Source organism: Mercenaria mercenaria, chromosome 8, assembly GCF_021730395.1.
Source record: "Mercenaria mercenaria strain notata chromosome 8, MADL_Memer_1, whole genome shotgun sequence".
NCBI classification, from domain to species: domain Eukaryota; kingdom Metazoa; phylum Mollusca; class Bivalvia; order Venerida; family Veneridae; genus Mercenaria; species Mercenaria mercenaria.
In genome coordinates this window covers 57,207,222-57,221,603 of record NC_069368.1, presented here as the reverse complement: position 1 = coordinate 57,221,603, position 14,382 = coordinate 57,207,222, and the positions used below count along the sequence as shown (strand labels likewise).

Genomic DNA, 14,382 nt, shown 5'->3' with positions numbered 1-14,382 from the left:
GAAAGGGTGCTGAATCATTTCCAGACCGATTGTCAAATATTGATGCCACTGTTGATGAAAATATCAATACAAATGATGCTTTGGTCCCATAAGTTTGTAGAAAAAATATGTAAAATGAAAATACCAAGATGAATATGAAGCGAAGGTATATAATAAAAAGGTCAATAAACGGCTGGTTGTGCCTTCTAGCCATAATGGCGCACCTAGTTTCATAATGCCATTATGGCAAGAAGGCACAACCCATTCGTATATTAACCTCTTAATAATACTGCAACTAAAGGCAGTGCGACAACCACTCCTAGGTTTGCTTTCGACGTCGAGGTCAGTCCGGCAGATACTGTAATATTATTTGATCTCGTACTTGAAGAAGAAGCAGTCGTCGGAGCTGTGGTTGATTCTGACACCGTTGTAGATCTTGCAGTCGTCGTTGAGATGGTTTTCTTTTCTGTTGTCGTTGTTGCTCTCTTGGTTGAAACTGGTGCTGTAGAGGTAGATTTTGCTGTGGTTAATGTTGTTGTGGTTGGTGGTCTCTGCGATGTTGTTTTAGGTGGCGCAATTGTCGTGCTTGTTTTTGTTGTAGTTGTTGTTGTCGTCGTAGAAGGTTGCTTCGTTGTTGTTTTGGTACTGACAGTCGTGACTACGGTTGTAGTTGGTGGCGCCTCTATGAAAATAAACAAAATTTTATTGCAACATGCTATTAGTATACATCATAAAATTGTACAGAAACAATATGCTACCAATAATGATTTACATGTAGATATAATACGGGTTATTTTCTAAGCCTGCTAAAAATATCAAGCCGCTCCGATAGCCTACTTTTAGAGCGTCCACTTCGAGGTCGAGAGGTTCGATCCCCGCCCGCGTCATACCAAAGACGTGAAAAATGGTACCAGTTGACGCTCAGCATTAAAAGGGAAACTGGCCTCTCTAATCTCATACCCTCGTGGCGATGGATTCCATCAGAATTGAGGTGTGGAGAGTGATTAATATCAGTTGTAGAACTTGCTTCACAATCGACCTAAAATAAATTTGTATAAACTAAATATCCAAGCGGATTGTGAATATCTAAGTAACACGTACTAAGACAAATGACGCAAACATCCTCAGTGTGGTTACAGTTATGTGTTCATATACCACGGTGTGCACTCTCTTTCCCACGGTACTTCTCATTATCAAACCAGATAGGACCAGTTCCTGTATAAAAAGATGCAAGTGTTCAAATTGTAGTAGCCATAAATACAATGTAATTCTTTCTTCTACAAACATTCAAAAAAGACGATTTTTTGCGTTAATCTCCAAGCTATACATTCCATGTTTCTCATGAAAATTTTTGACATCTCCTACATTAATGGTGATTTAAGAAACTACTTCCTGTGTAGGTGGACATTTGAACAAAATCAGCCTTTGAAGCTAATTGCACATGATCAGAACATTTGGAGAGGGTATACAGTTTAATTGTTAGGAAAAAAATCCTGCCGGTGTTTTTTGCAAATAAAAGGTATTTTCTACCTGCACCAAAAGCTGCCTGTCTGAGAGGAGTCCCTCCATAATATCCGAGTGTCTGCAGACGACAATAGCGTCATCTTCATCCCAGTAGTCGTCGCAAATAGTCCCCCAAGAGTTCGCTCCCGTTACATATATCTCCACGCGCCCTCTGAATTCATCTCGTCCATTAACCAGTCGAATATTATTACCCTCTGCAACAGCATTTACAATTAAAACAAATCTCAATCTTGTCCAGATATAAAGAGATTAGTTACAGTCACAATTTCTGTGATAAATTACTTAAAAATGTATGGTAAATCTCAAATATAAACAAGAATGAAGGTGGCAAAGTTATATAAACTTGCCCTTAAGTAAACTTGGTACCAAGTTAAGCTTTTATTTGTACGTCTGTCAGAAAATCGGATAATCTGGCCTAGTTTGAAATATTTTGGAACATGTACCACACATAGAAACAAAACAATATAATTATTCTTCCTGCTTCAACGAAAATTCTATACTGATGGGAATGTTTTTCTATCCAATGGAGTCTGAAATATTGATTCAAACAATTTTGGGGTAAAAATGTGTCGTGATCGTTTATAAAACTCAAATAAACAAAAACACTAATACCTTTTGGTAGGATATTTTAGCACAGTTACAGGTCATATGGCGATATGTCTAGCTTTTGATGGTGGAAGAAGACCCCATATGTCCTTTCCGAGTTTAAGGCATGTAGACACGCTGGTAGAACGACCAACCTTCCGTAAGCCAGCCGGATGTTTTCCTTACATGAATAGTTCTACACTCCAAGCGTGGTTTCGAATCCACATCGATGAGGGACAAGTATCTGGAAGTCAGCAGCCTTGACCAAGGAGGTCCCACAGGCAATTATTATAAGAATAACAAGAGCTGTCACAAAAGACAAGAGCGCTCGACTATTTTGATGCTGAATGGTAAAACTGGGAACATCTAAGAAAGCTGGGGCTGTCACTGGAATGTTTAATGACTCCAATTGAACAATAACTTAAGTCTGTGTCAAATGTATTTAGTGATAACAGAGATGGAGATAAAGTGTATCAAAACATTAAATAAGTATAAAAGGGACATAATTCATGAAAAATATTCTGCAAAAGTAATGCACCATGTGTCTTATCATGTGGCTAATAATGTGGAAGAACTATTTTAAGTTTGAATCAAATCTATTTAGTAATAATTGAGACAGAGGAAAAGTGCATCGCAATTCTAGTAAACAGGGGGCATAACTCATTGTTGCCAGTAGTATTAACCTTGTGTCATATGATTTGGGTGATAATGTGAAACAATTGTTTTAATTTGAATCAAATCCATTGAATAACAACAGAGATATGGTGAATAAAACATCAAAATTAAACTGAAATTCTAAGTTAAAATGTGACTTAATTCACAAAATATTCGTGCCAGAGTTATGGACCTTGTGTCTTTTTGAGCTATGAGCATCACAAACCAAATATCCACTATTTTGGCTATTTCAAGGGCCGTTACTCTGTAATAGGTGCTAAAGCCTCAAGAAGAAGTGTGCAAGAAGACTCATGCAAGGTTTCAAGAGTTTACATCAAATACTTTTTGAGCTAGGCACGTCATTAGGTGAAAATATGCATTTTTGACTATTTCAGGGGGCATAACTTTAAAAATAGGGGATGAAGCCAGACAAAAAATAAGAGATGCGCAAGTTAATATCATGATAAAGACTTGTGCAAGGTTTCATCAATTTATATCAAATACTTTTTGAGCTAGGCGCGCCATAAGGTGAAAATGTACATTTTTGACTATTTCAACTATTTCAGGGGCCAAACGAAAAATATATGTTGTGCAAATTCATATCAGGATAAAGACTCATGTAAGGTTTCATCAATTTATATGAAATACTTTTTGAGCTTGGCGCATCACAAGGTGAAAATGTGCATTTTTTATTATTTCAGGGACCATAACTCTGGAAATAGGGGGCGGAGCCAGATGAAAAATAAAATGTGCGCAAGTTCATATCATGATAAAGACTCTTGCAAGGTTTCATCAATTTATATCAAACACTTTTTGAGCTAGGCGCGTCACAAACCTTTTTCGGACGGACAGCTGGACGCACGGATGCACGGACAAAACTAAATCTATATGCCCCAATAACTCATGGGGGCACAGTAAACAAGTTAATACAGTTAGCTGGTATCCCTCCAAAACAGGATAAAGGTTTCATCATTGAAAAGCATTCTTTGCATACAAGATTGATTTCAAGTTTGATTCCATCTTGCATTATTTAACTGAAACAGCTTATAGTAATATATATTTTTACTAAAAGTACATCATTACTAATAAAATTATTAAACAAATTAGATGCGTGTCCGTATGACATTGGTGCCCTGCAATTTCTTTCACTGTAGAGTATTATGATTCTTGTTGACAATGCAAAACTAAGTAAACTTTTACATTACCTATGGTTGGGGCATGGACACTACAAACAATATCAAGAAACTGAAAGAGGTTTTGTTGGGGAGAGTGGGAAGTGGCGGTGGTTAGAGTACGAGGGGTTAACCCCTAAATAAAATCCCAGGTGAACAACTTCACAGCCTAAAGAACATTCCTTTAAAGATTATGACTCCAGGTCAAGTTCTTTTTGAGATACCTGCGACACAAAATTTTAAGGCCTTGAGACCGAGTCAAGGGCAATAACTGTGGCCTTGTGGAGCAAAATCCCAAAGAAATCCCAAGGTGCACAAATTCACATGCAGTTATCATGATTAGATATTTAGTCCGTCTCAGTTTTGGAATGGATTTAGTTTTACTAACAATTTTCGCGAAAAAGTCATCAAAATTGAAATATTGCCATGAAATAGTCTGACGCACAAGTGGCAGTAACGTACCTAGGATACAGTATGGGTCCATGAGCCATATGCCCTTAAATTTACTACAATTATAATGTTTTCTTAGGAAAAAAATGACAAAAAGCCATTTTGAAAAAAAATTTTGCTCCTGTGACAATGAGCCATGAGAAAGGTGATCAAGAACAGTTTGACATGTGCATTGCTTCCAGGTCCGTATTTTTTTTCAAAACAATATTTCCTTATCAATGGTTGGCCGCCTTTTCGGCAAAAGATTAATCTTTCAGAAAAAACTTACTTCAAGACCCAGTTCCAAACCGTTTACGCATCACGAGCGAGCAACGGCATACGAAACGATAGTGATTTCTCCACCCGAATAAATCCCACACATTTTTCGCACCGAAGTCTCCCCCGTAAAACAAATCAAGTACACCATGTCAGTTAAAAATAGCACTGCAAGCAGTCAGAATAGGCTAAATGTAAACTATCAAGACTAAAAATAAGGTTCAATTCTACTCAATTACTTACCAGTTGTTATTTTTTTTGAATTTGGTAAATAATCCTCGTGAGCCGTCGCTGCTTGTTTATATTCGGGTACTCTTTGGATTTTATCGCTACGTTTGAAATACGTAAACTGTCTCCGCCAATGAAAACGTTCTTTACAACCACCGTCTTGTCAACGGTAAGCATGGTAGGCGAAGGTAATTTCCGAAAGCGAAAATGTTAAATAGCGAATTTGTAAGTAACAAAGTAGGATTGAACCTAGTTTTCGGTCTTGTTAGTTTGTGTTTAGTCTGTTATGAACGGTTATAACGTTATTTTAAACTCGCACTGTGAGCTTGATGTGTTTTTTTTTGGGGGGGGGGGGGGGGGGGGGGACTTCGATGCGAAAAATGTGTGGGATTTATTCGGGTGGAGAAATCACTATCGTTTCGTATGCCGTTGCTCGCTCGTGATGCGTAAACGGTTTGGAACTGGGTCTTGAAGTAAGTTTTTTCTGAAAGATTAATCTTTTGCCGAAAAGGCGGCCAACCATTGATAAGGAAATATTGTTTTGAAAAAAAAATACGGACCTGGAAGCAATGCACATGTCAAACTGTTCTTGATCACCTTTCTCATGGCTCGTTGTCACAGGAGCAAAATTTTTTTCAAAATGGCTTTTTGTCAATTTTTCCTAAGAAAACATTATAATTGTAGTAAATTTAAGGGCATATGGCTCATGGACCCATACTGTATCCTAGGTACGTTACTGCCACCTGTGGTCTGACGTAGTTTGTTTGAAGCTTATTTAAAGCCGCCACTGTTAATCCATACGGGCGACTCCTCCAAAAGACTGTTAGTAATGTTAGTAGGACAGTGCGAGCTTGAGAACATGCTCCAGTTCCAGAGGCTTCCCTGGTTCTTTAGCTTCTCAGGCGTAAAGCACCTATAGAGGGGACTTTTATCGTGGTGTTGGTATTTTAGTTAGAGGAGCGTGGGCTCGAGCCCATGACATCTGGTTTCGTAGTCAGATAATGTTACCACTAAAGTGCTGCGTCCGCCTGTATTACATCATCGGCAGTATATATAGTACATGTATATTGTATATAGCGCTGTGGGACCGTAAAATAGAATAGAATAGAATAATTTTATTTTTCATATTTGGCCATTTATAACACATTGTCAAGTGTATGAACCTGTAAGGGAAGGGAAACAACTTCAACAATCCATAGTAGTTAAGAAAGTTAAATTTTGTCCCTTGATTAATTAAGCAAATTCAATCGTAATAATCTGAACAAGCACTCCAATGTAAAATCGAATCCTCGTGTATTAATACTGACATTTTTTCAACAACTCAACCCTCATGCCATAATATTCATAAATGAAACTTACAAAATGGTTAATAATATCAGCGTTTTAATCACTCGTAAGCCATATGAATTAACGCGCATGAATTGGACATGTTTCAGAACTCAGTATGATATCACTAGTATTGACGCACGACATGTGATGCAACACACGACATGACGCACGGCATTGTAACAAGGCGAACGACAATGCGACACGACGTGCAACATTAATACTATGTCAAGCGTCCTGTTGCAATCTTGCATCGTTTCGTATAGTCATGTCATTCGTCGACATAGAAGTGTAGACGGTCGACACATAATGCGACGCACGACAAGGACATTATTGTCTCGATGTCATGTCATATTATCGCTCGTTGTATCATATGCTGAGCGACACGTCGCATTGTCGCGAGTTTACAGGACAACAATCTGACATCCAAATACAATCTACACTATCACAAAACCTAATTGATATCACATTCATTCTTGGACAAACACCCCTTAAAGTGGAATTATACGCATTTCTCAAGCAAAAATCCAGCTGAAATAGATGTCTGTGTAAAAAGGGTGGGGGAAATTGTAGCTTTCAAACCACTATACGAAACTCTTCCTGTTGCCAGTACGAAATAATAACTTTCCAAATATGACTTTTCTTATTTTGACTGGGGCAGTCTTTTTAAGAAAAGTCAAACTGCGCGTAGGAGTTGCTTCCCTTCAACTTCAGAAATCTCTACCTACATGTAAGGGAGATCACTACGCAGAAGACTGAAGAAAAGAAGTATTATTTTATTAGTCCGATTTCTTTATTTCTAAAGAATCAACTTTAAATACTTATGCGGCATTGTCGTTAATTTAACACATTTAAATGCACAGCAACCGAAAATTGCTTTTATAAAACATTCACCAAAAACACACTGTGTGCGATTAGATGCGCATAATGTCACTTTAAAATAGATATTGCCTTTAAGTATCCATTTATACAATTTCCATTTAGGCAATCAATTATTGACATAATATATAAAACTCATTAATTAAGTTATGGTTCTTGCGTTCCAAACTTCCTCACACCGCCCCCTACCGTTACGAAACCACTATTTCAGTTGCACAGTTAGTCGACACATTTGGACAAATTAAATATAAAAGAGGGATTAATTAAAAAGTATAAAAGTGTGTGACTATTTTGCTCTCTATCATTACTATGTCAAGTTTTATGAAGTTCCGTTTTGCGGTTTTAAAGTAATTGCTCGGACAAAATAGGCGGACGGTCGGACAAGCAAAAGGATTGCGTGGATAAAATGATCCAAGAAGACACTTACAATGAGGTCAAATCGGACGAGATCATCAATATATTTAATAACAATCCTCATGTTACCATGCTTTGTCGACCATGACCTAGCTTTATGCGGGAAGTTGTTCGACTTGCTCAAAACAGTATGTACACGTCTCCCGCATAACGCTACTGATGAGGTTATGTGAACTTGAATAACTGTACGCATAAAGCACATGAGGAACTTACGCGGACGTAATGTGTGCATGTGTAATGCTTCTCGTGGAGCGTTAATTGAGCTAGCGTCATACAATCCAACAAAGAGAGCTTTGCTACTGAGCTAATTTTCAAGTGATGGAATGGGTTGCAAGGCAAGAAGCTATGTCCATCTTGAGTACCTAATTTGGTGGCCCTGTGATGTAACCCGGACACTGACTCCACAAATACCATAAGTATTAGAAGTGAACATCGGATCTACGCTGCCCCTTGGACCTTGGGCCCGCTACAAATTGATAGTCACATGATTTTCGCTGAAGGCAGAGACTAGAAACTGAGTGTGTTTAGTTAAGGGTTAAGAGTAATGAAATACTAATTTCATACTGTAATAATAATAAACATTTTGGTAATGCACAACTTCAAAATCAAACGGAAATATTGTTATTACGTTCCTTAATTACACGGGGTGACATGCAATCCACGTGAGATATCGGTATCGTACTCACGGGAAAAATAACTCGGTTCAGGTAACATTTCTGCTTAAATTTCTTTATTACTTGGCAGATTTTGAAAAGATAAAAAGAGTCAAAGCTAGTGCTTTCCTCGGTACAATGTGTCCGTCACAATTCTCAATACTTTCTTCGAACACTTCGTCCAAATCCCAGTGTGCACGTTACCTAGTGTTAGAGGAAAATATTGAGAATCACGGTCTGGCTAATGTTTTATATTGAGGAAAGCAAGCTTTCCTGTCTTCGACACTTTTTGTTATGTAATTAAAATCAATCAAGTTATGAGAAAATCATGCGCAAACTAGCGATTTCCACGTGTACGCATGATGATTCAGCAGCTGACTTCGAAACCGACAATGGCAGCAAGAGAGAGAATGAACATACACTGATTGTTCTGAAACATAAATGTGTTATTCGGAAAAGAAAAATAAGTTAATGAAAAGCAAAAAGATTGATTAACAAAAGTCAATATAACAAGATTCTGAAAAATAAATTTAGATCTGTTAAATCTATTATAACATACGAAAAAGGGGACTCCCAAACATATGTCATTTTTCTATTTGTTGTATATAAATCAAACAAGATTAAGCTGACCAAAAGGTGTCTTTTAAGAAAATCTGATTTTAGCATCATATTACCGATGTTCAATATGACAGTGATAAGTCTGTTACTTTATGCTCAATTAGAAATTCTGTGTAGAGTAGCACTCCCCCGTATGTTTCTTCATGATTTACAGTATTCGGATGCATTTGACAGTGCCTTGAAATCCATTACTCTCATCAATGTGTAAATGTTGACTATATTTCCTTTTAATTTTGTTACCAAATATTGCTTTTTGCTTCACTTGGGATAAAAATACAGTCCATTAAAATTTTCATACTAAATTACAGTCTATGAGTCTTAGTATTTATCATAAGTTTGGTATATTCTTTCTTGTTCCTTCTTGGCACTGGAATTGTATCTTGCTATCCTACTACCTTTTATTTAAATTCATATTCATCGCTTTTTATATTTCATTAATTTTGGCCCTATGTGTTCTGGGGTCGATCTGGTATGAAAAGATATTGAACCACTGCTTACTTGCCATGTCTTTAAGATGCGACTAATAGGGTCTAACACTTGGTTTTGCTGTAATCGTGATTCCTGCAGGTAACAATTTTGATTCCATACTCATGTTTTTTTCGATGTAATGTGATGTGAAACAAATATTTGTAGTCCTGTTTGGCGGCCATATAAACCATACACTGATTTGGTGCGCCTGTAAACCCCAAATAAATAAATAATAATTATTAATTGTTGGGCAATGACCTTGTACGAGCCATCCGGTTATCCAGATTGCCAGTTCATATTTAAAGACGTCATCTGCGATTAGGGAATCCTTTGATTTTAACATCAGGTTTAACGAGTTTCCTTATGTTCAAATTTATAAACTTGATAAATATAGTATTACATCGACTATATATTTCAAATTATATTATTAAGGCAACTAAGGGATAGGAGTATCAATGTCCTTGTATAAATAACGTAACAATTTGTTTACACTCTCATGTATAATATGTATATATATATTTGTACATGCTTGCATGTCATTTGTTAATATGTTATGTAGACAGATGATATTCTCTTCTGTTCATGATTAACCTTGCCTTATTCAGGTAACCTTAATAATGCACCATTCCATTATTAAAAGTACAAAACATCGCTGACCTCGAAACCGAACTCAATGTAATTTTAGCTGATATGAAAGCGACGATCGACGAATACTGTAAAACGATCCAAACAGGATGTAATTTTGAAATGCGTCTATTAATTAAGGTATATGGAATCCTCTGATTGATTGTTTAGAGTAAACCTAGCCTACCTAACTAAAGTCTGACGGTGCATATATTTTTTGTCGCTGTAAAACTGGCTCTGTAAAAAATCCTCTCATGAATTTATATGATCTTATGTTAAGGAGGGGCCTCAGTAGTCGAGTGGTTAAAGCCACTCGCCCCTCAACGCTGTTGGTTCAAAACCTTACTTGGAGTGTAGAATTCTTTCATGTGAGGAAGCTGTCCAGCTGGCTTACGGAAGGCTAGATGCCCGCCCATGGCTGAAATAATGCTTTGAGGGGCACCCAGGGTCTTCCTCCACCATCAAAAGCTGGAAAGTCGCCGTATGACCTATCATTGTACCAGTGTGAAGTTAAACGCCGCAGAAAAGAAAATGCTATAAATTCTACTTCCTTTTCAAAAAATATGCCTGCCTACCCTGTCTATTAATTTTGGCGGCGTTTGATAAACCTTCACTTTGCATTATACTATTATTAATTATTTCTTGTACATTCTGTTCCTGTAAATGTTTGAACTACAAAAAATAAGTTATGAAGCGGTGCATTTACTATCTTTGATCTTACTATGTCTTTGCTCTAGGTCAGTATACAAGATACGGACGGATTAAGGAAATAAAAAATGTTAACCCTTCTTCGTTGGTCTTTAACATGCTTTGTGTAAAGCAAAGATACGCGCGAATCAGTCTGTGAAGATCCAATACTTGCACCTTGTTTGAGTGAAAGACATACAAGAGCGTCTCAGGAATTTCCGGTGTCCGGATCGGGAATCTAACCCCGGACAACAAGAGTGTTACCATTAAATGTTACCATTAGACCATAGGGCCATATATTATTGTATATGCTTAAGGTATATTTTCAAGGTTATTAATTTTGGAAGTTTTTCCTGGATAAAAGAGTTTTGTATAAATGACATTAACGGGAATATCTTAAAAGTATCAAACAAAAACAACCTTCCTTTGTTGAACATTACTAAAATAATGTATGGTTCTCTGCTACCTTAATGCGCAAAGCGATAATAACCGATAAAATTTGCGCGCGCTTTTCAACCGGCGGAAAAATATCTCATTTCGCTTTGCTCACTTGAAAGATTACACACAAAACACACACATTTGTTAATATCAAGAGGAAATGATAAAACTATTTTTAAAAATCTAAAATGTGAAGCTTGCGAAGTAGATGGGATACAAAAACCTGCAACCGCGTTCTGCGTTGATTGTCAGGACTACCTGTGTTTTGACTGTTCCAGTTACCACTGTGTCCCGAAGCCGACGAAACATCACAAAGTGTTACTACAGCATGAGATGCCAGGAAAAAAAGCTTCAACCTCGCTGTCGGAAGATTGTGCAAAACACAAAGGTGAGACGATAAAATTTTATTGTAAAGGTCACCAGGCTTTGGGCTGTCATACCTGTATCGCAACCGTGCATCGTACATGTATTTCTGTGCAAGCAATTACAGATTTTACCAAAGATATTGATAAAGCTCCATTATATAATGAAGTAAAAAAGGAACTAAAAGAAATGGAGCAATTATTTAAAACACAGAAAAAGAGAATCCAAGGAAAAGATCAATTAAGCAGACGCTGCAATGCAACCGCCCTGACAGAGGTGAGGCAACGTAGAAATATTATAAACAAACAGTTTGACAAACTGGAACAAAACATTGAGAAAGAATCAACAAAAATGTTAAGGGAAGATACTTTAAAAATGAAACAACTGAATGACTCATGCGCTGCTAAACTTGATGCACTTGAAGAGATAAAGTCAGACCTTGACCTTCTTGAAGAGACCAAGCAAAAAAAACAGTTGTTCATAGCGACAGTGAAAACTGCAGTGAAGATAACAGAAATGAAATCAGCTCTTCTGACAATAAAGGCAGATACGAAAATAAGACAATTTCAGCTGTTTCCGAATACGCTATCAAATTCTCTTGCGGTCAGAGAAGACTCTTTGGGCCAACTGGAGTTCTGCGAATTTGAGAACGATATACAGGCCGACTCAGAAAGCAGTAATGAACATGTCGGCAATTCAACACTTATAGAAATGCAATCCACAAGCGTCGTTGCGACCGATTATCAACGGTGTCTGGTAGTCCTCTATGACTGTAACTTCATTAAAAAAGGACAGCTTAAGTTTTCTACGGGCCCATGGGATATGACGAGAACCAGCGAAAATATCGTGGCAGTTACGCTGCCACACGAGAAGAAAATTAAGTTTCTGTATATTGACAACAGGATTCAAGACGCCGGTCAAATATCAGCACCAGGCAACTGCAGGGGAATAGCAGCAGTTAATGATAAGTTAGCGGTGACATTCTCAAATCCTGCAGGTATAAAAATTTTAAGTCGTGTCGGAGAAGTGATCAAAGATATTCCTTTGAATACAACAACTGTGCAGCTTAAGGAGCCCGCTTATGTCGCTGCGGATGAGGACAAGAATATTTTTGTAACTGACCATGTGAAGAATTTAGTAGTAAAAATAAACTTAAACGGATGTGTTCATGGAGTTTGTAGGAGTATAAAAAAGCCGTTGCGCATATGTGTTCACGACAGGAGTTTGTTTGTTTCTGAATGCGACTCGGCCATCGTTCACATATTGACTACAGACTTTAAAAAGCTGGACACCGAAGACAGTTTCAGCAAAGACTTTATTGGTGATGTTGCCATCTCCCCGAGAGGAGTCTCATTCCAGGGGATTTTGAAGATGAAGCAAGAAGAGTTGGATAAGGTGCATGAACTTCGAAATGTACAATTTATCAACTTCAGGAAAGGAAGCAATTCTGACAAAATATGTGTACTTTCATAAGAAAATAATCAAAAGCGCGTCGCAATTCGCCTGAATTAATTTTATTCAGTAGCCATGGATATACTTTATCTTACAACAAACGAAGACTTTTTTCAATGCACAGGATGGCTGATGAAACCCGACTACCGTATATAGTATAAGAGGATATTCATACAATTCATTTTTTAAAGTGAGAAATTTATACTTTCATATCTGCCATCTTGCATGCACGTTATATTCAGTACTTTGTGTGTTTATTGGAAATATGCTGATATGTTTTTATTGATTTATTGAGAAGAACACTTTCTTCGCGATGAACGTATTGCTCTTCTATGCTGTACCCCATTTCGTGACCTTTAGCTTCCATTTACTGTTCATAATCTATAGAACAATCAGAGTGTGGATATGCCTTTTCTTGTAAACATAAGATTATGAACGTGTTTCTGACAGCATTGCAATACTACCATTAATAATGATAAAGAACGCACGCACGCACGCACGCACGCACGTACATATATTTTAAAGGGTACAAACACTTCTCTTCCATCAATTACTGAGAGTAAAACTGTAGTTAATTATTATTTGTCAAATGTATGGTGGTATGTTTATGATTATCCCGTGCGTTCCACATAACATATCGTGCGTTCGAGATAAAATTTCGTGCGTTTGATGTAAGATTTCGAGCTCTCGGGATAATTTTATCATTGTACAAACTTTGCTGCAATTTCTTCAACAACGTACGACAGTGTTTGTAAACATAACTGATAATTCATAAAAAAAATGTATCAATAACAATGCGTTTTATACATAGATCTTTCTATTCAGAAATTTCAAGCGTTCCCGGATATGTGCACTTTGTGTAAATAAGCTAATATGTCAATACTATATGATCTGAATTGCAAAGTATTTGTTGGGAAGTTGTCTTCCTTATGTATTGTATATATACTCAGAGTCACTGAAAAGTTACCACCCTAATGGCCCTTATACTTTAAAAATCGCATTGGACTGTGTTAAAAGCATAACACGACTACATTTTTGATGCAACTGAGACGTTACTGGTGTAAAGATTTGTCAAATTCGATTAACTCCATTTGAGGCACGGGCTGCACGTGCAAAATGACTTTTTCCAGCAATGTCGACATGTACGAAAATTCTATCGCAAATCATTCATCGCACTTGAAAGTTAGTCGACATACTAAAAGGAATACGTTAAAAAACAGAATATCCGTGCTAAGAATGCCACGTTTAAGGCACGATCAACGCCATCTGGCCATTGGCATGGTTGACGCCGTACTTCCATGTCGTGAAATTGCACGTCGTATGTGCTGTTTTCACCTGACAGGCATGAAATGGGTTAGGATACATGATCAGACAGGGTCTATGAGTAATAGACCGCGCACAGGCCATGAAAAAGTGACGTCGATATTGTATAAAAAAGTAAAGAGGTATATATTAAGTGGTAACTTTTCAATGACACCCAGTATATGTTTATATTCATGTATACATGTATGGATGACGCTTTTATAAAGAATAAATTTATAAATACGCTCCTTGTACTTTCGCGCCAATACGACAAATACCGGGTCTCTCGTATTGGCGCACTAACTGGTCCT

The 14,382-nt window shown here is 37.3% G+C and overlaps 2 protein-coding genes across 2 annotated transcripts; one reads left to right on the top strand and one right to left on the bottom strand.

Moving 5' to 3' along the window:
• Positions 1 to 251: 251 nt before the first annotated feature.
• Positions 252 to 9,242, bottom strand: LOC123565322 (integumentary mucin C.1-like). The gene is made up of 3 exons (XM_053549166.1): positions 9,236 to 9,242; positions 1,135 to 1,194; positions 252 to 661 (listed from the first exon to the last, which is right to left on the bottom strand). Exons 1-3 carry the CDS (start codon positions 9,240 to 9,242, stop codon positions 252 to 254), a joined length of 477 nt encoding a protein of 158 aa, XP_053405141.1.
• Positions 9,243 to 11,287: 2,045 nt separating this feature from the next.
• Positions 11,288 to 12,790, top strand: LOC123565323 (uncharacterized). Its single transcript, XM_045359191.2, has one exon. The coding sequence runs from the start codon at positions 11,288 to 11,290 to the stop codon at positions 12,788 to 12,790; it is 1,503 nt and encodes a 500-aa protein (XP_045215126.2).
• Positions 12,791 to 14,382: the final 1,592 nt, after the last annotated feature.

Excerpts from the sequence above, each read along its gene's own strand:
- LOC123565322 (XM_053549166.1), bottom strand. Across the intron at positions 662-1,134 it reads GAAAGAGAGTGCACACCGTG|AGGCGCCACCAACTACAACC; the intron begins GTATATGAACAC and ends TTATTTTCATAG.
- LOC123565323 (XM_045359191.2), top strand. The coding sequence starts at position 11,288 with ATGCCAGGAAAAAAAGCTTCAACCTCGCTGTCGGAAGATTGTGCAAAA.